This window comes from Sminthopsis crassicaudata, chromosome 2 (assembly GCF_048593235.1).
Source record: "Sminthopsis crassicaudata isolate SCR6 chromosome 2, ASM4859323v1, whole genome shotgun sequence".
NCBI lineage: Eukaryota > Metazoa > Chordata > Mammalia > Dasyuromorphia > Dasyuridae > Sminthopsis > Sminthopsis crassicaudata.
In genome coordinates this window covers 144,665,607-144,691,747 of record NC_133618.1, presented here as the reverse complement: position 1 = coordinate 144,691,747, position 26,141 = coordinate 144,665,607, and the positions used below count along the sequence as shown (strand labels likewise).

Here is a 26,141-nt window from a genome sequence, read left to right as displayed (position 1 = left end):
GATAGAAGATATGGGCCTAAGAACCAGGAGAACATTGTACACAGTAACAGCAAGATTACATAATAATCAATTATGATAGACTTAACTCTTCTTAGCAATACAGTGATCTAAGACAATTCCAATAGACTTGAGATGGAAAATGCTATCTGCATCTAGAGAGAAAACTATGGAGATTGAGTGCTATTTTTACTTATGTGTTTGTTTTTTCTCTCTCACAGTTTTTCTCTTTTGCTCTAATTTTTCTTTTACAACATGAGAAAAGTGGAGATATGTTTAAATTGATTGTACATGTACAACTTATATCAGATTGCTTGCTGTGTTGGGGAGGGGGAGAGGCAAGGAAGAAAGGGAGAAAAATTAGAACTCAAAATCTTGCCAAAATGAATGGTAAAAATACGTAATTGGAAAATAAAATCCATTGAGAAAAAAATATGTGAGCCTAAATGGGTAGGGAGATGGCAGGGTGACATCATGCATCCCACTATGTTGTCTCATGGGAATGCCCATGGCTATATACCCCTTGCCCAGGAAGAGGAAGGTCTGAGGAGAAAAGAGAAGGGGAGCAGTCAGAAGCTGGGAGGGGAGGGAATTGTGGGGGGACACTTACAGGGCAGCGTTTCAGCACTGTTCTTTTGAATCATTATACAGAGCTGTAGCACCAGTTGTGGGGCGCTCTCCAGGAAGGTCTCCAGGAGGCGTAACATATTGACATCTGCATATTCGTACATCATAGCCCAGTAAAAGCGTCGCTGGTGTTCCTTCTGCCGCTGGCTCTGAATCCCCAGGTACATCGTACGAATATACCTGCAAGGAGAGGGGAAGAACAGAAAAGAAAACACATGTGGGTTGGAGGAAGAAGACCGCAAAACAGCAACCTGGTTTGTTCTTTTAAAGCCAAACCCCCAAAGACTGGAACCTTCCAGTCCTTAGGAACACTCCCTTCTCTTCCTCTGAGATAATGGACAATGCCCTGGGAGTGATTCTGAAGCCTCAGGAATCTAGTGTTGCCCATTTCGTTAGAGAGAGAGCAAAATGACCAGTGGCAGAGAGGCAAAACATTGGGTTCAAATCCTGGCATTGCCAGTTACTAGCCATGTGACTTTGGGAAAGGTGGGGATCCCCTTCATCTGTAAAATTGTAGAGTTGGCTATCTAAGATGACATCTGAAAAGTTTCTTCCTCTGACATTCTAAGACTTTTAGACTTCCCAAATTTCATTTGGTTAATCATGGAGGAAAAGTATCTCAAGCACAAGATGCAAGGTGGAGAGATCCAGCAAATGTAGCATCTTGGAAATACACCTCTGAACATTATTCTAGGGTCTCCTGACCAATTCCCAGGGAAATCTGGATTCTATTGCAGCAATCTCATACTTTGATTCTGATCCCAGAAGGCTGGCAGATTTACTTCCCCCCTTTTGGGTGCTGAACATATTGTAGGATCTTGTTGGAGTACCTTAGGCAAGTATAACATTCTGAGAAACAAGAGCCCATGGAAGCCTATACTTCTCTTATAACAGATCTATCTCATATTTGTAAAGGAGCCCTTGGTTACTTAAAATCCAAGCCTCAATTGCTAGTGGTCTCTCTCCTGTTCTCCACTCTTAAATATTATAATTTCTGATTTAGAGCATAAATGTACCTGTGAGGTTATCAAGTCCAATATTCCCATTTTATTGATGAGATAACTGAGTCCAAGATAGGGTAAATGACTTTATTCAAGGTCACATAGTGGCAGGGCTAGGTTTTGAACAAAAGTTCTCTGATTCTCACTCAAATAATCTCATATTCTGTACATGTATAGAAAAGTAAAAACAGTTCTTGCCGTCAAGAAGCTTACATTCTGACTTTTAATAGTCTAATGAAGGAATCTACTTTTTGTAGATAATCAGGTACAAAACATACAGTGAATATATGAGAGGTAACTTAAGGCGGGAAGCCAATAGTAACCAAAGACAGTGGGAGTGAGATCCTACAGAAGGAGAGATTTAAATTCTATTAAAGGAAGCTAAGGAAATTGTGAGGCAGAGATAAAAAGGAAGAGGCCATAGGCATGGAGGACAGCCAAAGCAAAGGCAAAGGAACTAGAGGAGATCATGTTCAAGGAATGGCAAATTGGCTAGTGTAGCTGGATGACAGAGTATATGAAGGGGAGCAAATTATGAGACTAGAAAGGTAGGAAGGGGCCAAATTATAAAGATCTTGAAATAACATAAGATCATTGGATTTTATTTTATAAGGCCTGTCATGATTTGATCTATGCTTTGGAAAATCTTGTGGCCGTTGAGTAGAGAATGGATTGGAATGGGGAGAAATTTAAACTACAGCAGTGTCAAAAAAAAAAAAAAAAAAAAAAAAAAAAACCCAAACCCTGGAGAGGGAATATTCAGGAAGAGAGGGTGATCAGTGATGTCAAATGCTGCAAAAAAAATCAAGAAGAATGAGGACTGAGGAAAAGTCATTACATTTGTCAATTAAGAGATAATTAATAACTTTGGGTAGTACAGTTTCAGTTGAATGATGAGGTTGGAAACTAGCAAATATAGGTTTTAGAAATGAGAGAAGAGGAAGGTGAAATACCTAATATTTCTCAAAGAATTTAGCCAAGAAAGTGAGAAGGGATATATGGGCAATATCAGGAATGGTACAACCAAGTTTGGAACTGAACTGGATCACCAAAGAGCTGAAACGGGGAGAAGAGGAGGATATACCCAGAAAAGACACAATCGCCTAGAAAAGAACTGAGGGTAGAAGGAGGTCATAGTGAGTAGGGGTAGGGAGTCTTAAGACATAGGAAAAAATGGAATGATAAAGGATTACAATCCTGAAGAAAAATTTTAGGGTTCCGTGTACATGAAAGTGGTAAGATCAGAGGCATAGCCATCTTGTGGATGGCTCCTTGTGGCAGGGCAAGCCTAAAAGTAGTAATGGGAAGCAAAGGGATATGAGTGAAAGTATTGTCAGTAGAAGGAATGTAATTCAGGGACCCCGGTCTCAATGAGTAGATCTAGTACCATGCCCTGATTTTACATATGGAGAAACTGAAGTCCAGAATTGGAAGGTAATGTTGACTCCAACTTAGGCATCCACACAAAAGTCTCCTATTCAGCAACAATATCATCAAACAACATCATAAAATATTGTGGGAAGCTACTAATATACTTATCTAGTCCCAGGCAGGCAAAACAATAGCATGAACAAAAAGAAAAGGAATACGGGTAATCCAAGCTTTTGTTTTAAAATGGCCTTAGAAATCACATTGTAATTTCCCTAAAAAAAAAAAAAAAATTATGTGATATAAGAGTGAGGGGAGAGAAGAATGTATTCCTGGTCAAGGGTTTGGGATCAAATGTTCCGTAGTTGAGACCTAAAGCAAAAACACTAAATACAACTAAGTGTCACAGAGTCTGGAATAACTAAGTTCAAAACTGGTTTTAGCCATTTAACCTGTCATAGTTTTCTGATCTGTAAAATAGGGGAAATAGCACTTTACCTTACAAGGTCTTTGTGAAGATGAAATGAGATATTTGTAAAAGTCAAACATAATACCTAGAACATAGTAGGTGCTTATTCACTTCCCTTATTTCCATAATTAATTTTCTTCTTTGGGGGGGGGGGAAGAAGGCCAGGACCCATAATTTCTTTCTTCATTATAGGGAACCTCTAGTAAAAAACTTCCTCTATTGATTTGGTGAAACACTGCAGCAATTTGGTCTTAGAGAGCTGCTTTCTGGCAGAAAGTTAGAGAACAGGCCTTGAACCCAGGTCCAAAGACAGCTCTCTCTATAATATGTCACAATAAATAAATAAGCTGACAGGCAGATATAAATGCTAGATAGTTAGATAAATAGAATAATGAATGAATAAATAAATGGATGAATAGATACCACAATAATCATTCAAAATAATCAAATTATGTTACAAATTCTCAGAAATCAAGTATTCTTACTAATTATATAAGGATCCTGAGAGTACAATGAGTTGTCCATGCATCACAAAAAAATACAACTTTATTATATCATAAATTGGACTACAAACTAATCTATGAGTTTTAATGGACTAAAAAAATAAAGTCTTCATCTTGGCATTCAAGGCCCTCCCCATCCAGGCTCCAATGTGCTTCTAACCTAATCTCAGATTACTTCTCTACAAATACCCAGAATTCTAGCCATGTAATCTGTCCTATTCTCTTTCTGCCTCCCTACAAGTCATAGTCAACCAACAAGCATTTATTAAACTCTCATTATGTACATAGGTATAAGTACGGCTGATTAAAAAAAAAAGGCAAAACCATAGTCTGCCTTCAGGGAGCTTTCTTTCTTTCTCCTAGGCTTATACTTTCCCCCCTACCTATAAATTGATTTTATTCTCTATTTCCCCAATTTGATTCCTTTCCCCTAATGCCAATGCAAATATCACCCCTCCATGAAGTTAGTTGAAAGTGATCCACAAATATTGTATCTAGGTGATACTGTAACACATGTAAAATGTATGGGATTGCCTGTCATCTAGGGAAGGGAGTAGAGGAAGGGAGGGGGAAATTTGGAAAAATGAATACAAGGGATAATGTTATAAAAAATTACTCATGCATATATACTGTCAAAAATTATAATTATAAAATTAATTTTAAAAAAAGAACATTGATCTAAGAGAAGAGAGAGAAAAAAAATAAGAAAGTGATCAGGTGAAAGTGATCTTTCACTCTTCCAATATCTAACAACATTTTGCCTGGATTTCTTTGTATTTTTCACATTGTCCCTTGTAGCAGAGTTTCTTGTATCTTGCCCTTGCAACCTTCCCTCATGACTTCCTTTACAAATTTAATTATAAACTCCTTCAGAACAGGGTCTATGCTTTATCTATCTTTGTATCTCTAGCTTCCATGCCGTGAACATAGCGGCGCGCGCACACACACACACACACACACACACACACACACACTCATACAAAGTGTGTGGAATTGAATTTGTGAAACTGAATTAAACATTTAATTAACAATTATTCTTGCTGCCTTAGAATTTAGATGGGCTTTTGATAGAATGACTCAGAAAGTTCATGTTTCTTAAAGAGCTGTCTGAAGAAATTTGAACTGATGCCTTCTTTTTCTTCTCTAAATCAATTTCCCTATCACAAGAAGAAGGATTCAAAATCATTCCATTGATCAGTATTTTCAAAAATAACCACTGTAATCTCTAAATATTAGCAGGAAGAAGGGTTTGGAGAGCAGGGCCATCTGGAATCTGGTTTTGCTCTCTTGCTTGAACTTATCCAGTGGTCCCAATTCTCCTCCATTATCAAGAGCATGCTTAAGAGTAAAGGAAATCCCAAAGGTATACATCATGGCGTAAGATTCATATAAAGGTGGTGTGCTTTATAAACTGATATATGTACATCAGCTTCAAGCTTCCAAATGGGACCAGGAAGAAACATCTTCCTTCCTCTCCTTCCCCTCTCTTCCTCAGTCATAGTCTAGGTACTAGATATGGGTTCTGTTGCAGAAAGAGGGTCATTAAAAAGTGAAGCTTATGGATTACATAGTGTGGAATGAGTAAAGTAGAAAGGAAAGGTGCTGTTACAGGTAGAGGTTTTTGAAAAATCAACAAATAAGTACACACATTAAAAAAAAATGATGGTATATGTAAGCAAGGAACAACTATATGGGGAGGCTGGGGAAGGAGAAAAGAAATTGCCAAGGGCATTGGATTCTTGTTCTGGCTACCTTAAATAAATCAATTCCCTTCTTTGGACCTCAATTTAGTTAGAGTTCAAGTCAATTCCAGTTAATTAAACACACGTTCATTAAGTATGTACTATGTATTTTCTGTGGCCCAGGAGATAGTGCTGGGCCTGGAGATACAGCTAGAAAATGAAAAATGCATTTACTAAAGGGTAGTGACAGTGTAAGGAAGAATTGGGTTCAAGTTGAGCTCTGCTATGTGTAGTTTCCCAGACCTCTCATTCCTTAAGACTATAAATTTCAGAGCAGGTGTTGATCTATATTGGCAGCAAGAGTGTCTTTACTGGGAATTCTCTCCACTAACGGAACCCCAAATGAGTCCCAAATAATTTTGGCAGGCCCAGGGTGCACAGACAAAAATAAGATGATATCTATGTTCAAAGAGCTAACATTGTCCTAGAGTGAAAATATAGATGTATTCATACAAAGGAATTTGGAGTTTGGGGAAAGCATTTACAGCTGCTGGGATCAGGAAAATCTCCATGCAGGTGGTAGTTTTCGAGCTAAGCAGTGTATAGACCTAGGGATTCTAAGAGATGGAAATAAAGCAGGAAAGGGTCTAGGTATATGCAAAAACACTTGAAGAGAAGATGGGATGTCACATGCACAGAGGTTTAGCTGCATTAGGGAGTGTGTGTGAGGGAGAGTAATGGGAAATAAGTGTGAAATGAAAGGACAGAAGCCATGGACTTGAATGTCAGAGTAGTCTGCATTTTATTCTAGAGGCAATGGGGAATCATTGAAACTTTTAGAGTGAGGATCAGAGACCTGCATTTTTGGAATATGGATTTGTTATCTGTATAACTGGAAAGATTAGAGGTAAGGAAACTAATCATAATGGCATGGAAATTATAGATTAGACACAGTGTGTTTCTTCAAAAAGCTTATAATGCTTCCTGCAGTCAAGTATACCTATGCATGATACTATAGATTCCAGATAAGTCATGAACAGACCACAGGTCTATTTACATATCCAACTCCCAAAGTATCTGACATCGTTCTCTATCAGATCCATATTGGCTTTGAAGAGTGCTAGTAAAAGGCCTTCATACTTGGGCCCAGGACTGGGCAGCAATGTCTACAAGTAGAGGACATTGGCTGAAGCCATTATTCTCCCAAGAGGCCTGAAATATTATGAAAGGTTTTTAGCATCCTAGTCCCAGGCCCTGGGGCAGGCTGCCGCTGAATTCTCTATGTCGGATCCACCAGAGAAGTGAAAGCAGTTGCAGAGGCTACCTCTGCCTCTGAAGACAGAAGCAGAAAGGAGAGGCGGAGAGCCCAGAAGGAGCTGATGGAGCAGAACCAGTATCTTTGTAAATAAAAGGAAAAAACCCCTTATACTTTAACAGTATCTCTTCCCAAGGAGCTCAAAGTACTATCAAATTATTATCTTATTCCCTTCCAAGGTTTTACCAGAACATATTGGAGGAAGGGCACAGAAAATCTGAGCGCCCTAGTAGAAATAGCAAATGTTCCTTTTTCATCACTTGTGAAGGTGAGGTCAATGAACGACAGACTAGTTAGGCCACAGAAGGCTCAAGGAACTGAGTCAGGAGTCAAATATTGATCACTGCTGGATCACTTCAGTCTCTACTGTATCATGCTACTTCATGACTCACATTGTGGGAGTTAGAGCACACTTAGAATAGTCTAGAGGGGCTCAAACTTTTCAGTTTTAGAACCTCTTACACTTAAAAAATATTAAAGAGCTTTTGTAAATGTGGCCTAAACTGTTGATATCTGCCATATTCAAAATTTAAACTTTTGTAATAATTACTATTAGACAAATAGTTTTGACTTTAATAGACCTCTGGCCCGGTCGCAGGGACCCCCAGAACCACCAGACCACACTCTGAGCACTAGCGAGCTTTAGTACAATCATTTTCTTTTTCTTTTTTTTAAATAGATTTAGAAATTGAGAGGACTCCGAAGGGGCTGATGACTTACTTGTCCATGATCCCTAATTATGGCGGAGCGCGAATTTAAACTGGTAGTTTTCCACTCTGTGATGTCCCCTTCCTCCGCTGTCCTCCTTCCCCTTTTCCTCCTCATTGCTTAACTGGAACCTTAGCTTAGGTCTAAGCACGGTTCAGAGCCCTTGGTTTTCCCCGCCAGCTGAGCCTACACCGGCCAATCCACGCTGCCAGGCCTGGGATTGCTTCCAGGCTTCCCTCACAGGCCTAATCAATAAATACTTGTGGATCGGCCGGCTGAATTGAGGGGCAGGGTCTGCACAGCACTGGAGGTGGCGTGGGTGGGGGGCTGCGGGGAAGGCTGGAGATGGGACAGGAGATCGGCTGGAGATGGGACAGGAGATCGGCTGGAGAAACCTTCAGCAGCAGCTGCCCCCGGGACACTTCATACCCCCCCATGGCTTGTTGGGGTCTGGCCTCTATTCGGCGGAGCGCCCCTCCCCCCCGCCCCCGCCCCTTAGGCCGCAGCACTGCTCCCAGAGTGCCATCTCTCACACCGAGAGCCCACGAGTGTTTCCCTCTGTGGGAGCCAGAGCGTTCCCGGGCAATAAAAGGCTGAGGAGGAAGAAGCGAGCTCCGGCCCCCGAGGATCCCCGCCAGAGTGTTTTGTTTTTTTCCTCCTTATGTCATCTGAGGACATGGAAATTCGAAGCAAGCCGAGGCAGCAGTGGCCCGATGCAGCCACAAGGTGGTGACACAGTCCGATGCAACGCCTCGCCTCCCCCACCCGCCGGGGCTAGAGCGGAGCCAAACGGGTGACCTCACGCAGTCTGACTCCGTCCGAGGGTTTCCTGGAGCGCAGGCCCCGGGACGGCGCAGGCCAGGCAGGGGCAGCGAGCTGGTGCCGGGATCTGGAGAGGCGCGCGGCGCCGGCCCTCCTCAGTGGCCCTGCCCCCCCGGAAACGGGCGCGTTGTAGGCTACAACCCTGACCAGAGAAGGGTCTGAGAGACTCGGTCCGACCTCTTCCGGGGGTGAGGAGCTGAGGCTCCGAGAGAAGGACAGTTTGCCAGGGCTCCATGGCTCTATATGACGGCCACGGGGGGAGGGGGAGCCTGAGGACCCCGGCCATCCGCAGATCTAAAGCTCGCTGTTGGTGGTAAAGGGACAGCCTCAATTTAGGCCGCTAGGGGGCGTGCTGGATGCAACACCCAAAGGCCCACGCTCAAATCCGGCTGGGCTGTACCTCCCATGGACCGAGGCTGTCTGATGTGCTCACGAACACCCAGCAGAGGTCACTTACCGCAGGGAGCCCGTGTTAGAGCAGTGGGCCCGGGAGAAGGGCCCTCTGGGACGGGACTCCGGAAACCATCCGAAATCTTCCTTCCCAGAGGAGCATCTTCCTCCCGCCCGCAGCAAAGCCGGTCAGGAAGGGCGGAGGTCCCGGGACTCAGGGCAAAGTGCCGCCCTCGGAGTCCGAAGGACGGACCTCGCTCAGGCTCAGCGGGGGGCTTCTGCAGGACCGGCTCACTTATAACACGAGAAGGTAGACTTGATCAGTGCTCTCAAACTCAAGTAGACACTGGGCCAATAAATTATACACAGGGATTCTTGTCTATACTGCATATGGACTTGGAAAACCTCATAGGGACCCGAGCTAGGCTTTCTTATTTTTATTTATTTTGTTAAATATGCCTCAGTTACATTTTAATCTGATTTAGGCCTAGAAAGCCAGAAGTCTGACCCCTCCGGGCTGATAATACCTGGTTCTATCATCCTTCCATCCTGTGACAACTGATTTCTGGATCGCTGAGAACTCCGAGTCCCTTACAAGACCCAACGCTTTACTGGTGATCAAAGCAATCATCTCTTCTCTTTCTATGGATTCTGCAGGAGGAATCTCACCTCCTCCCAAGCCTTTGATTGTCATCTTCACGCAGGTCCCCTTCCCCATGCTCCAGTCCACAAGCTGTGTTCCCGTTAACTAGCTCACTCCTCCCCCACCACAAGCTGCTCCCTATGGCTCACCCAAGTCAGGAAGTTAAAGGCTGGTGTCCAGGCTTACAGCATACATCCTCCAAAGAGACCTACAAAATGGCCTCCAAAACCCCACCAGAGGCAGTTTCCTCTCACGCTTATACAGTACATTATGTTCAAAAAGGGTCATCTACAGCAGCTGTCTTTGGGCCCACTGGCTGGCTCTTCTAAAGGCAGATTTATGCCTATTTAGGCCTTAGAAATGTGGGTGTGTGATTATTTCAAGAATCACATCTTTCTCTAGGAGAAATTTGCCTTGGGAAATGTCAGGTTTGTACACATGGCTGCAATCTCTTTAGAGAAAGCTGAGGTGGGATTAAGGTAGCAGGTCAGGATATATATTTGTGGGGCAATTATGCTGGTAAACGCAATCAGTTTTTTGCTCCAAGGCTGAAGCTAGGATAGCAGGAAACTTTAAAATCAGAAGAGAACATTCTGGACTTTATCTAGACCGTTTGAAATGAATAAACAAAGACTATACCCTCAAGATCAGCTGGTCTGCTCAAATCCCTGAGGACTGAGGTAAAATTCATTTCTAGAGACCCTACCTATATGCTCATTTCAAACTGCCCATTCGATTTCTCTACCTGACAGATCAAAAGCAACGTTTCTAAAAACAAATTCCTTACCTAAACTCTCTTTAAACCGATAACCAAAAACTCTGAATCCGCCCTTCTTCCATACGTTTTGATGATAGCCCCACACCTTTCTATTCATCCAGATTAAAAATCTGTGTCATGTTTTATCTTTTTTCTTTCTTCTTCACTAATCAGTTGCCAAGTTCTATTGATTCTACTTTCCCAATATCTCCCACCTGGTTCCTCCTCTCTATTCTCACTTGTCATCCTTCTAATTCAGACCCATGTTACTACCTTTTGCCTACATAGTTGCAGGCCGGGCTGCATCTGGCTTCCTTGCCTGCTCGTTCCACCTTCCCACCTGAGAAAAGCTCTCGGGTGGGAGGGGGCATGTCTGCTATCCCCTGCCAGCCCTGCTAAGTTAACGAAGTTAGGAAGCCCTCGGCACCAGCTAGATCACAGGGTCATGAATTTGTCAGCCTCAGCAACCCTCAAAGACTTTTTGCTTCCTTAAAAAGGGGGGGTGATTTGCCTCAAAGGAGGGAAGACTACTCTGAGGAAATCCTGGATCTGTGCAGCAGCACTGCAGTGCTTCCCTTCCAATACTGAATACTGACTCTCCTTACAGCTCCAGGAAGCCAGGAGCTGTTTCTTACTCTATCACAACTAGCCCGGGGCAATAACCCTTCTCCCTCCCCCATGAAGTTGAGGCACTTGGCAGTGCAGTGGAGAAAATGGTGGACCTGGAGTCAAAATCAAAGATTTGAATTCAGATTTGCCCTTAGATACTTGTTATCTGTCTGATCATGTCTGGTCATGGCATTTACTTTCTGTTTGTTACTTTCCTCAGCTACAAAGTGGGACTGTCATTGGGATCAAATGAAATTACTATATGAAAAGAGCTTAGCATAAAGGAGGTACTACGTTATTGCTTATTCTGCTCCTCTCCCCCCTTCTTAAATTTCTGGAATTGAATTAGGGTTAGAAGCAGCAACTTGAGCAAGAATAGAGAGAGTATACCAAGAATGATGATGATATAAAGTAGAAAGAGTGGAAATAGGCTTTGTAGTCAAAAGATCTGGGTTCAAGTCCTGACTCTTCAACTTATAAATCTGAGTGAACTGGAGCAATTGTTCAGCCTCTTCAGGACTCAGTTTCCTCATCAATAAAATGATGGCCTCTTAGGTCCCTTTCAGCTCAAGGTTTCATACCTATGATACTAGTAATGGTCTTTGTATTTGGGCAACTAGGTGGTGAAGGTGCTGGAGCAGCAGACTGGAGTCAGAAAAACCTGAGTTCAAATTGAACCTCAGATAATGACTGTGTGGTTCTGGGCAAGTATTATTATTATTATTTACATTATATATAATTATGATAATCATAATATATTATATTATTATTATTATTTTCTCATCTGTAAAATGGGGATGTGAGGCTTAAATGAGATGATGGTTGTAAAGTTCTTTGCAAAATATTAAGCGCTATAATAAAAGCTTTATTATTATGTATCATTTTTTGGTTTACAAAGCACTCGCCACACAGCAACCATGTGAGACAGGCTCAGGGAAAGGTCTGAGGCACATAGGCATCCAGAATATCTGGGAATTGATAAGGCTTTTACAAAACTCTGTCAGACTAAGGTTAGTTCTGCTTATGGAGTAGACTCCAGGCTCCCAGAGCTGAGGGAGCTGTTTGTCCTTTTACAGATTAGGAAACTGAGGTTGATAGATGCAGCATGTTGGCTGAGGCCCCATAGGTACAGATGATGGAAATAATTGTGACTTTTGACTCAATGTCAAGAGATCTGTACTGAAATCTCAGATTCAAATTGGGCTTATTATATAACCTTGGACAAGTCATTTATCTACTCTGAAACTCTTTTCTCATTAGACACTGTAGAGTTTAAACTACATTTCTCACAAGTGGTTATGAGAATTAAATTAAATATAATATAGAGTATGTAATATGTTCTTCTAGAAATGTGAACTGTTACAAGAACTAGGGACCTGAAATCAGGAAGGCTTTCTAGTTCAAATCCAGACTCAGATAGCTACTAACCAGGTGATCCTGAGCAAGTTACTTAACCTCTATTTGAATCAGTCCTTCCTGTAAATAAAACAGGAATAATAATATCCTCTACTTCCCAGGATTGAGTGAGATAATATATGTCAAGTTCTTTGTAAACTTTAAAGTACTATATAAATGTTAACTATTATTATTGTTGTCATCTGCATTTTTTTTTTTTGAGAATACAGTTAACTTTCAATTATCTGTGCTGATGGAAGGGAAGTACACAGAAGAAGAGAAGATTTAAAGCAAAAGGAACTAGAAAGAGTCATAGACTTATCGATTTAATGATGGAATCCATTTAGTTCAATACCTTATTTTTACATATGAGGAACCTGAGATTCTTACAGGTAGAGTGACTTGGTCAAAGTCACATAGATACTAAGTTAGTAAAATCAGGGAAAGATTTTTCTTCTTTTGGGTATGAGGGCAGAAGAAGAGAGGGCAAAGTCAAAATTCAAATCTAATTCTAGGGCCATTTACACTGTTGCCATGTTAATTACAATGAGTCGTATGCTATTTTTCTTATATAAGCACAAAAGCAAGAAATGATTGGAGCAACAGTATGGGGCAGGTGAAGACAGCATGCTAAATGAGGTGATTAATTAGGAGGCTGGCTCATCTATCTCTACTACAGGACCTCCATGGATAGATTTCAGCAGGGTCTGTGAACTTCCATGGAAGAAATCCCAAACATATTTTTATTTCAAAATATTTATAATCCTGTGATTTTATTTTATGCATTTAAGAATATAATTCTGAGACAAAGCCTATTGATTCCTCCATATTGCCAAAGGGGCCTATGACACCAAAAAGGTTAAGAATTTCTGATCTAGATGAATTCAGCAATAAACTGTAGTATAAAGCTTTAAACATTAGGAAAAGACCTTTCCATGAGTGTTAGAAATGAATTTATGTACCTATATTCTCTACTGAAGTCTTCCCATATTCCTTAGGATCAGAGATTTAGAGCTAGAAGGGGCTTTGGAAACTATGTAGTCTAATATTCTCTTTTTTACAGATTAGGAAACAGCAGTTAGAGAGATCTGATGTGTGAACCAAGGCCCCATGGCTAGCAAGTCCCTAGCAGAGTCAGCACTGAAATAAGGTCCTGACTCTAAAATCCAGCACTTCACCACTGCACCACACTGCCTGGCAGTAAGGTTATTTGGGTTCTAGACTTCTGTGCCATCACAGCACAAGCTGGTCACAGACTACATCCCTATTGTCAGAGGACTGGCTTAGCTACATTCCCAGATTCTCAATACCAGGTTGCCTACAGGGTGATGAAGTTTTCAACTAGGACAACTCTCAAAACCATCTTCAAAATTGGGGGTGGGATGCAACCTGCAACAGTGGAAGGTGGGCCCACTCTGATGAAATCAGGGAGCTGTAATGGCTGGGAGTCTGCATAGAACTTCAGGAAGAAAGAAAAAGTGAAAGTCTCTCTTTCCAGATCACTTTGCTGGGACCTGGAGTGAATGAAAATTCTATCCAACATCCTCTGTCCTCAAAAACACTTCCTCTTGGCTTCCAAATAGGGCATGTCAGATGTGGAGGTAGCTCGTAGAGGGGTATATACGGTATTTACATACAGACTCCCATAACCTGAGGTGCCATATTCTTTCCCTCTGAGCTAGAGAAGTGCTTTTTAATAAGGCAGTGGGCTGACAGCCAGCAAATCGCTTTGCTCCAAACTGGCAAATGCCCCCAGCTTGCTGATCCTCCCTAACCAACAGTGCTATCTCTGCTCCCAAATGATGCTCTGATTTCTCCCCCAAGCAAATGCAGTCTCCCACCCCCTTTTCTCCCCAAAGCAAAAAACCAGAGCAGCGGCCTCCCGGCTGGGCTGGCGGAGCATGAGATCAGCTCTTTGGCTCTCCTTTCAGGCATCATCAGATCACAATGCAATTGGCTCAGGACAAATGGGATTCCTCGCCTGTAGGTCATTTGAGGACAGGCTTCTCTCAAGGCAGCCATTAGTGAACTGTGTCTCCAATAAAGCCACCAGACCCTGGCCCTCACAGTCTCCAAACAAGGCAGGGACTGGCTCCTGGGCGGTTGAGAACTGTCTAAGGGAGAAACAGATGCTGAAAGACCACTGGTGGGTGCTTTCCCTAAGGTCTCACAAGAAGGGCTGGCTTAGTTTTCTCACAGAGAGAATGCTCCTTCGCTACCCACTTCCTTCTTTACTAATGAATTATCTCTATGCTTTCCCCATTTCTATGAATCTGCTTTTCTTAAGTCAGGGACCAGTAATATTAACACAGCCCACAGAACCACCCTATTGCTGATGAATAAAATTAATCTGCCTTCTTTAATCCCTCTTCATCCCCGTATCCGCCCATCCTCTGAAAACAGCATTGGATTCGGGTTCAAATTTTGGCTCTGCCACTTTAAAACCTTTATGACTGGAAAAATCAGATAACATCTTTGGAATTCCATTTTTTCATATATAAAGTAGGGGGAATTAAACCTGGATGATCCCTAGGGTCCTGTTCACAGGCAAATATGTAATACCCCAACTCATTGGTTGCTCAGTGCTTTAAAAATTCTATTCTTCATGAATAAACAATTGTGTTTTTTGTAAGAAAGGAGGGGAAAATGAAGAAGGAATGAAGATGGAGGCAATATGGTGCTGGGAAAAGAACAATGGTCTTGAGATGCTGGGACCAATCCTGGCTTGGCTAAGTTCCTGTGTGACTTTACCAATCACTTAAACTCTTTGGGTATCAGTGTCCTCATCTGTAAAAGGTTAAGGAGATGGAGCAGGTGATTCTAAAGCAGGGGTCCTCAAACTACAGCCCACGGGCCAGATGCGGCTCACTGAGGATGTTTATGCGGCCCGTCTATGGCAAAATCAGACCCTAAGTGACGTTTGAACTAAACTTGTGTTAGCAATGCACACTTCTGGCACTGGGCTGAGGCAGTGGAGACAGTGTGAGGCGCTCCAACAGTCTGAAGGACAGTGAACTGGCTCCCTATTTAAAAAGTTTGAAGACCACTGCTCTAAAGTCTATGATCCTAAGCATTTTAGTTATTTTGGTTTTTTAGCAAGAGAGTCTTCAATAGATAAACTATGACTTCCCCCAGAAATAATTGTTTGCTTGCTTTTGCTGAAGGGACCAGTGCTGACCCAGAAAAGGCAACATAGTATAGAGAAAAGAACACTGCACAAAGAGATAGAAAATCCTTCACTCTGCTACTTACTAGCTATGTGACTTTAGGCAAGTCTCTAGAGGAAGGCAGGGAAAGAATAAGCACCACAATGTACCAGGCAGTTCAAATAGTATTTTTTGATCAACACAACAATCCTGAGAGAGAGGAGCTATTATTATCCTTATTTTACAGTTGGAGAAACTGAGACAAATACAAACAGTTAAGTCATTTGCCTAAGATCACACAGCAAGTTAAGTATCTAAGGTTGGTTTTTAACTCAGATCTTCTTGACTCCAGGTTCAATGTCCAGTCCACCAAAGCACCCAGCTACCTCTAGACTTTCCTCTTTTAAAATAAGGGGATTGGATTAAATGATCTTTCTCTTCCAGCTCTAACACTCCATGGAATTATGAGCTGTTCTGAGCATATGGTGTTGCGTCAGTCCCTCCCCACCAATGTTCCAGTTCTACTCCCAGGAATCTTGAGAGCCAAGCTTATAATTCTGCAACCTCCATACCCTGACTGCATCCATCCACAATAGAGACAATGACTGAAAAGGGGAAAAACAAGACCCCCCAAACAACAGATCTTTTATATTTCTATTCCTAGTTTTCCACCTGCAGGAAATCCTCTCTTAACCACCAGATCCATACTTTCAGACCCAATAGACTTCAATCCAAGGTCTTTTTCTGGAAAGTTAGCCAACCAACTTGCAAAAATGTGGTCACTGGCAAATAATTCAACAATTTCATCTAATTCAGTCCAAATTCAACAAACATTTATTTTGTCCTATTGTAGAGGAAATACTGTGATAGGCTTTCTGAGGCACAGTTTGGCTAAGACCCAAGTGTTTTCATAGCATTTATGCTCTACATATACAACAACTGATAATAAAAACCAATAACAATATTTATGTAATGCTTTAATGTTTGCAAAGCACTTTATAATATTTAAAAACTAGCTAGTGATAGAGAGATAGATGAATAGATGGATGTATAGATAGATAAGGAATTTTTAAAGTGCTTACTATCTGCCAGTCACAATTCTAAGCCCTGACCATAACAAGTAAAAGAATCTGACTTCAGAGATGATCTTTCAAAAGGGAACTGATTGCTAATAGTGTGGAGGTCCAGCATAGAGCTGGCAGATGGTTCTTGGGGTATAATCCAAATTTCTGGTGGGGAGAAGGTGTGGAAATCAGACTGGGAGGCCACATGATTTGAAGCTCCTCATCAATCCTATGGCAGCAATACAACATTTCTATTCCATTTGCAGATAAAGAAACTAAGGCTAAGTGTAATAACTTATTCAGAGTTGTAAGTAGTGAAGGAAAAAATAGGACTGAAATTTTGCTGACTCCAAGTCCAGCACTTTGTTCCCTCTAGCCCATCACTATGTTAATACTAATTACTAAATAAATGTAAGCCAAGTGCTATGTGAAGAAAATCAACTGGGAAAAGATCATTTCCATTGGATGAGTTAGTCTCTCTGTTCTTTTCTTCAGTTTAATAACAATATAATCTATCCTCAATTTATGAAGGAACTGATTCTCTCATCATGGTGTGGAGATGACCTAGAATTTGCAAAGCCTGTGTCTGTTAGGGTAGGACCTTCTCAAGCTAGAAAGGAAGTAGCATCCTGTTAATGAGTTAGTCCCTCCAAAGTCTATTTAACCTATGATTTTCTGAGAATACAGTAATGTGTTTATGAAACTACACAACTTGGTCACAATGAAGTTCATTTTCTACAGAAAAATGTTCTAGCTTGAGATACCAGAAGGGTAGCCTCTACTCTGAAGGACAATATGGGTTTGTCTCCCATTTACTGGGCTACTCTAATTCCAAGCCCACTCTGATTGGTGTACACCTTGAGGCTTGGGGTGAAACCTCCACTAGGAAGGAGATGGTTTAGGTAATGAGGTGAGATGGAGCTAAAGAATGATAACAGGTATAGCAGACTTTAAGGCAGAGCAGCATGGTCTAGGATCTTCTCTACTATTAAGCTTCTGAGATATTTTTTGGTTTTACGGTAGGATCATAAATTTAGAGCTGGAAGGGACCTCAGGGACAATCTTTTCCAATCTCCTTATTTTACAGATAAGAAAGTTGAGAACTAGAGAGATTAAATGCTTTGCACAAAGTCAAATAGGTAGGAAGTAACAGAGCCACAATCTGAGTCCAAATACAGCCCTGTTACCTTACTCGCCAAACTGTCTTACACTGGCCCCTTGTCATTTTCTTTCTTGACTTCTTCCAAACCCCGGAACTGGCCTCATTTGTTATTCTTCTCCCAGCCATCAACTGTTACTTCCATGAGGATCTCCTTCCCTGGACTTGGGCTATTTTTTATATTCCTGTCCATATAAACTCCATTTGGTAGTGATATTACTAGGAATGGAAGGAAAACAAAGGTAAAGAAAATTTCCCTTCTATTGTCCTTCATTTTTTTTTTTTAAACTTGGATCCCATGAGAAAGAAAAGGACAAACAGGTACTCAAAAGACCACAGTAAAATTAATTTGCATTTCAAAGGAAAAGTAATCTTAGGCCATATAGGGAATTTCTGTCATAATAGAAGAATGAAGAGTAAAGATACTAGTCCTCTCTCTCCAGTTTCCCTAATTGTCTTCTTGAAGTTTATGGAAGTTTTAAGGTAGTATGTGCCTTACCTCTGTTAATTATTTCCTATGAATCTTGTATATAGCTTGTTGTTTGTACATAAGATTAGAATGATTAGAATGTAAATTCTATGGGCAGGGACTGTTTTTTACCTTTCTTCATATCCCTAGCTTTTAGCACAATGCCTGGGATATAGTAAGAAGTTGATAAAGTTATTGACTACTTGATTGACTTCTCATGCTGCCATATGGCTGAAAGCCTCAGAATATCAGTTAAAAGAAAACTTAAAGTTGTGGATAACACCAAATTTGGGTTGGGTTTTCAACATGTTGAAAAGACATGTTACTGATGAAGAAGTATGTAGGAGAAAACATAATAAAGCAAAAAAGGAGATGGGTTAATTATGAAGCAAGAGCAAGGGAGAACAATAAGATTGCTTTGTGTTCAGTGCAATGTTAAGTATTCTAACTATAGCTCTTAGATAAGCTCCCCTGTGACGTAATTCCAGGAAGAAATGGACAAGTGTTGAAGAAGATGAGAATGCTAAATAAGTTGGGATCTGAATTTTTCTGGGAAAGTACCCACTTTAGATCACCAAAGTGGGAGAATCTATTCAAATTGTGTTTCTTGCTTGGTCTGTTGGTAAAGAAATCACCAGATGGGAGCTTGAGTCATATTTGCATAATTTTGTGAACATCCAAAACATACCATACTGAATTTGGTGCATCATGGTCCTCGTTGGATTCTGGGATCCTTGTTATAGCTGTACTTGGACACCTCATTATTTAAGTTAGGATGGAGGGGGAGGCTCTGAGGTAATCATGAAGACCAGGATGATGTTGAGAAGAAGAAAAGGAATTATAGATAGACACATCTTTAGAATCAATGCAAGAACTAAGGGAATGGTAATGTGCCTGTCTCCCTACTCACTTCCTTTTTCACCTTGTATAGCCCTGGTGTGAGAGGAAATTTAAGGAACAAGGGAGATGTAAGCTGCAGTCCCTGGTATACTGTAGGGCTGCCATAGCAGCAGAACATTGAGGGGGAAGGAAGAGAAGGAAATCTATATAGCACAAGAGAGTGTAGGGGAGCTTCTGTAGCCAGTGGACCAAGTAGCTGAGACTTCTATTTCAGGGTGGCTACAACACATAAGGAAAATAGGGAAGTTGGGGTTATATAAGTCAAAGAATTATAATAGCCATAGTCTTTTTTTTTAAGTACAGAGCATGTACTTTATTAAACAATCCTTACCACAAGAGGCATAAACCATCAGGTAAAAGTTTGGATTTCTTGTTGACAAATATGTATAAATATTAAACCTCATCATGTAATAAAAATGATGAGAATGAATGTATAAAAACTCTTAAGGCTAGCCTCAAGGCAACTTCGACCTTAATCTGTGTACAGAGTCACACACATGGGAGGGCCTTTGGATTGTTCAAGGAGTGATTATCCAGCTTGTGCATCTTACAGGTCCCTTGATTCTCTTTCTTTTCCTCCTAATGCTGCTCATTGATTGCTCATTTCACTGCTCATTGATACCTCCATTCAGAGAGTATGCAGAGGATAAGGAGAAATTTTGAAATTTTTCACAATTGTCTGTTTTACTCCTTGTTAGTTGTTCTCTTGAGATACTTAGCTAGCCAAGTCACTTGACCTCTGTAAGCCTCAGTTTTTTCATCTATACAATGGAGCTAATAATAGCACCTAACTCACAGTGTTGCTATAAGGATAAAATGAGATAATATATGTAAAAGTGTTTTACCAAGACCACCATAACATTAGCTACTATTATTATCTTGGAGGATGAAGGAAATGAAGTGGTGATGGATAAGACTGAGATGAATAGCTTTTATGGATTTCAACAATCCATGACTCCTTTCTACCCATTACCAATGATAAAGTAAGTTGTAGGTTGGGTAAAAAAAAAAAAAAAAAAAAAAAACTCCAGCAACAATCCTGACTGTCAAATGTCTTTACAACATTTCCATTGGAGCTATCAATTTACACCATATATACAACATATTCACAAATATTCTTCTCCCTCCTTCCCTCTCTGTCTCTTTCTTTCTATCCCTCTTGATCTTTATTTCTCCAACTTCCTGTCTGTCTGTCTGTCTGTCTAATGTGTCCTTGTCATTTCATTGCTATTAAGAACACCTTCTTCTGTCAAAGTAGAACCGATATATATTTGTAATTTATAGTCAACTAAACAATCATCAAGTATTTATCAAGAGCCCAATATGAATCAGGCACTGTGCTAAGTGCTGAAAATACAAAGACAAAAATGAGACTGTGCTTGTCTTTAGGGAGTTTACAGTCTATCTTAGTAACACTTCCCTGCTATTTTAGAGAGCTGTCTATGGAAACTGAAATGATTTGATGGAATGATGGCTGGATTATATTTTAGTGAGGGATAGCTGCAATATTGTACACAATAAATATTGAGAGTTTTGACCAAGGGGAATCATAAATGGTTATGTTCTGTGTGAGACCTGAAGTAAAGCAGGTAGAATCTTCCTGAACATATGAAAGCCTCTCTAGGGTCACAGAGATTAGACACAAAACCAAACTATCAAGTAAAGCTGCTTAATTCCCTTTCCTGGAAAGCTTTCAGAAGAAAACAAACAATCCTCTCTTCAGGATAGTTACATATTCACCTGTAAGAGGACAGCCAGCTGGACCAGGGGAGCTCCTGAGGCTCCCATCCACTGTGCGATTCTATAACATAGAAATAAAGATAGCTATATGTCTATCTCTCCAGGCTGTATTCTGACTTCTATCATGCCCCCTTGTCAAGTAGGCAGTACTCCACACTTGATCATTCCTTATTTCCCTCTCCTCTACTATTTCCCATCTTCTCGGGATTAGAAAACCCTAACCAAGGAACACAGAATATGTCCAAGCTAGACACTGGTATTAATTAAACACTCTCATTTCACAGATGACAAAACTGAGATTTAATAAAGAAAAGTAACTTGTCCAAGTTCTTTCTCATAGTTCTCTTCTTCCCCAATTCCCTTTTCAGCTTCCTTTCACATGGCCTTTTCTTCCATTTGAATATAAGCTCCTTGAGGACAAGGATTTTTTCTTTCTGTTTGCATTTGTATTCCCAGCACTTAGCACAGTGATAGAGACATACTCAAGTATTTAATATTTTAACAATTACAAATTGACTGACTGTCAATATTGGCATATACATGGGTATATCCACACACTGAGCCTACCAGAGCCTTAATGAAAAGGTACCTAGGACCCTAATAATGAATGGGAACATCAGATCTAATGGAGAGAACCTTAGGGCAGGAATCAGGAAGGACAATTCTCATCCCAGCTCTGCCACTTAAGTACCAACTGTGAGACATGTAAAGATCTTGGACAAATTGCTTTCTTTTATTAGGTCTCAGTTTCCTCATCTATGAAATTTGAGTGTTGATCATTGATTACCAATGTCTGCCTCAAACATATTCTGAGTTCTTTAGTTTGGGTTTTCTAATACTGACAGGATGGGAAATAGAATAGGAATCTTTAGTAGAGGAGAGGGAAGCAGGGAATGATCAATAGTGTGGTGTACTGCCCAAAGAGTCCCTTAACCACTTTGAAAGAGTTTTCCCTTCTATGAAATGAGAGTGTTAGACAAGATTAGGAATTCTTGACTTGGGGATCTATGAACATGTTTTTAACAAAAATATTTCAATCATTACTTCATTGTAATTTGTTTCCTTTGTAATCTTATATTTTGTTTTATTTTTGCATTTAAAAATATGATCCTGAGAGAGGGTCCATAGGCTTCACAAAATTGCCAAAAGTGACCAGGGCACAAAAAAGGATTAAGAAAGAATCCTTGGATTAGATGATCTCAAAGGTATTATGATTCTTTTAATGAACAGGTCTTGGGTTCCAAACAATATGACCAAAGAATTAATCCGAGCTTGGTACTTAGATTTGGTACTTAGATTTGGAGTTGCAAAGAACTTTAGAAGCCATCAAGTCCAACTTCTTCATTTTATAAATGGGGAAAGTGAAGCAGAGAGGTGACAAAATTCACTCAAGGCCACACAGTAGTAAGTGTCCATGGGCAGGGTTTGTGACTTTGGGTCTAATGTCCTGGTTGCTATCGCAGAGGGGTCAAACTCAAATAGAAACAAATCACTGTGGCTACATATTGACTTTGAAAATTACAAATTTATGTTATCTTTGTTATATCGCATTTTTATTTATTTTGTTAAATAAATCCCAATTACAGGTTAATTTAGTTCAGTTGTACATGGAAAATTGTGGGTATCAAATTAGTATCTGAGCTGGTAACTGGACTCAATTTTTTACCATTATAAACATAAAACTCTTATCATTATATTACCTAGCAGCTTAGAAGTAGGAATGTTGTATCATCCTGGGTCAATTGATGGTATGCAGCCTGGCCATCCACCTAGGCTACCCCAAGATGATTACCTTTAAGAAGGGGTACCTTCTCTTAGAAGAATGGAAACTTTCCCCCTTTTCCTTGATTTGGAAGACCCTGACAGTTGTCCTGCCATCAGCACAAGGAAAGTTGGCAGGGCTGGCTGCTAGCTCCTGTGAGCACAGAGAAGTTATTTTTATCCTTTCTGGTGGAGCAGACATGAGCGCAGTTAGAGTGGGGGGGCTCAGTGCACACAGCTAAGCAGGAGAATTAAATAGCGATTCTTGGGAGATGGGGGAGTGAGGAGGAGAGAAAGCATTTTTGAAAAGAAAAAAGATTTCCAGGAAGGGAACTGATAGCAGCCACAATAGCAATTTGCAGGGACTAAAGCATATGAGAATGATGTCCATGGTAATTAAGAGCCTGGATTTCTGAGTGGCCCGTGGCCTGGATTAGAACTGATCCCAGCACGCTCAGCCTCAGATAGCAAACTGTCACATCGGGACCATTGGGTAGAACAGATTTCCTCTCCTGTTTGGTTATCTCAAGATAATTGAGGGGTGTATCTTTCCGCCTCAGATACACCTTACTTTGTAACCCCTTCAAAGTTAGATATGCTGTTACCAGTATCTTGATTCTCTAACTTCGGTACCAATGGGCCTTGGTTTCCTTGATTGTAAAATAAAGAACCTGGAATAAAGGTCCTTCCATCTCTAAGTTTTGTGATTTCCCTGTCTATGATTCCCATTTGGTCAAATAGAGTTCAGACTACTTATTTCTCGACTTGGTGGGAAGCTATGAATAGCTGAAATTCAGTTGGCAAACATAAAACATGAGAAATATTATCATTCATAACTCAATTCACATGTAATACAAAGGAATAGTTTAATTTAAAACTTCTAGAATCCCAGAGAACAGTGGCTTATGTTTTCTTTCAATCGAGGTATCAGCACAAATGTTGGAAGGGGTAGAGCTTCTCTTTGGCTAATTGTAAAACAAACCGAGTTCAAGCAGGGACTTGATCTCAACTCCTCTCTCCTACCTCCACAACATACACAGAGATCATGGGCTATTAGGGTAGGATTTATGTTTAAGCTGATTTAAAAAGGGATCCCCTGAAGGCCATGTAGCATCATCTAAAGAAGGCCTGGTATTGGAGACTTCTAGTACACTGCCTTTCCTGATGCCATTGCTGTTCACTGAATCAGTACCTACCATGCCCTCCAGCCCACCATTATGCAGGTGGATGAGAGCCACCACCACTAAGTGAAGCAGAACTGCTGTTCTTGCCTTGGCTTCATGTCCAATTCTCAGTGGGTCTGGGATGCAGAGAGGGAAACCCTCTTCATTGAACTGTTGTCCCTCCACTCCCAAATCCATCCTCCCTATAGCTTCCAAAATGATATCCTTAAAACATAATCTGACCATGTCATTTGATGTCTTAAAAAACATTCAGTGGCTCTTTATTACCTCAAGACAAAAATATAAACTCTTTAGCCAGACATGGAAGGCCCTAAATAATCTCTCTCTTTCCAGCCTTACTCTACATCACTCACTAGCAGCTTCCCCAATTCAATATTTCTTCTTTAGTGTCTGGATTTGTATAAGTTATCTTCCCATGCCTCAAATATATTCACTCCTTATAGCTGTCCTTGAGAATCCCAATCTTCTCTTCCAAAATGTTTTCCTCTGATGCTTCCAGGTATTAGTGATCTCTCCCTTCTTAAACTTTCCTAGAGCATTTTTTCTGATCTTTCCTCAGATCCGTTTCCTCTAGAACTTGCATAATAGTTTAGTTTATAGATGCGAAACCTGAAGAAAGTGAAGTGAATAGCCAAGGGTGACACACCTAGGAAGTGTTTGAAGCTGGATTTCAACTGAATTCTCCCTAACTTTGGGCCCTGCACTCCATTCACTGGGCCATCTAGCTGCTCCTAATATGTAGTCAATAAAAATTTGCTGATTTGGATTAAATTTCTTGACTGATAGAAAAGATTCTATCTACAACACCTCCATTCAATAGAGACCTAAAGAAGAGCAAGGACCATGAAATGGAAAGCAGTTTGCAACTAAGCAAGCTGACTCACTGAGTCATGTAAGTATGAGACAGTTTGGTAGAATGAAAAATGAGCTAGATTTGTAGTTAAAGCACCCAGATTTAATCGTAGTTCTGCCATCTTTTTATGACCTCCACTGTAGACAAGTCATTTAACTTGGGTGGCACTCAGTTTCCTCATTTCTGTAAAATGTAGACATTTGACTGGATGACTACAAAGATTTCCTAATAATTCTATGAAATAAGCCTCCAAAGCTTTCCTTTAGGAACCATAAGGCAAACCTCCCTGGAATACAGATACTAGTCTCTTTCTGACTTGTAGTTGCCTGCAAATACAGAATAGAAGACCATTAGAACATTAAGAAGTTTGTGAATCCGAAGGACAAGTTCTTCCCACTTTGGCCTAGACACTTTTAATCAACAGTAGCTTTAGTCATTTTCTAGGGCTTCATTTTGTTCCAAATTACTAATTATGTTTACTTTGCTTGATTTTAACTGGGTTAACTGGGTTCCCTTTGCCAGAAGGGAAGAACACTTTGAGTGCAGTCATGTATCAGTTCCTACAATGGGAAACACTGGCTAAGGACAAAGAACAGAATTCCTAATGGAACAAATTGAAGTATTTTATTCTAAGTAGTAGCATAGTATAATAGATAGCTCACTGAACTGGGCATCAAAAGACCAGCCCACTCCTCAGGGGCTCATCATTTTAGCTGTGATGGGAGCTTGGGTGAGACACTTAATATTTTAAAGCCTTTCATTTATTATTATAATATTATTATTATTACTATTATTATTTTATCCTTTTATGCTAATGTCAGCCTGCTGTCCCAGGAAGTGAGAAGTATGGGAAAGCACTAAATAAAGTGTATGTGAACTATTATTATTATTTCTTATAATGCGATCAGATAAATCTATAGAGAGGAAGAGTATTTAGTTCTTTGTTTATGAGAGAGCTCCTATCTCTAGAGTCATCTTGGTAGTGTCACTCATATTCTTAGAACAAAGATGACTAAGAATAGACTTTGGTTCAATCTTATGCCATTCACTCCAGACTGTCCCCTATTGAAAGATAATGGGCAATGTTGGAGGGGATGTGGGAAAACACTGATACCTTGTGGGTGGAATTGTGAATACATCCAGCCATTCTGGAGAGCAATTTGGAACTATGCTCAAAAAGTTATCAAACTGTGCATACCCTTTGATTTAGCAGTGTTACTACTGGGCTTACATCCCAAAGAGATTTTAAAGGGACCTGTATGTGCAAAATGTTTGTGGCAGCCCTCTTTGTAGTGGTCAGAAACTGAAAACTGAGTGGATATCCATCAACTGGAGACTGGCTGAGTAAACTATGGTATATGAATATTATGGAGTATTATTGTTTCGTAAGAAATGACCAACAGGATGATTTCAGAAAAGCCTGGAGAGACTTACAGGAACTGATGCTGAGTGAAATGAGCAGGACCAGGAGATCATTATACACTTCAACAACAATACTCTATGATGATCAATTCTGATGGATGAGGCCATTTTCAACAATGAGATGAAACAAATCAGTTCCAATAGAGCAGTAATGAAC

The 26,141-nt window shown here is 40.6% G+C and overlaps 1 protein-coding gene across 1 annotated transcript in view; it reads right to left on the bottom strand.

Annotated features, from left to right (window-relative positions):
• The window catches only part of XKR6 (XK related 6), a 356,255-nt gene that overhangs the window by 35,549 nt on the left and 294,565 nt on the right, over nucleotides 1-26,141 (bottom strand). Inside the window, exon 2 of the mRNA XM_074287543.1 lies at nucleotides 608-804. Within this exon, the coding sequence (XP_074143644.1) occupies nucleotides 608-804 (197 nt within the window). The remainder of the gene's footprint in view (nucleotides 1-607; nucleotides 805-26,141) is intronic.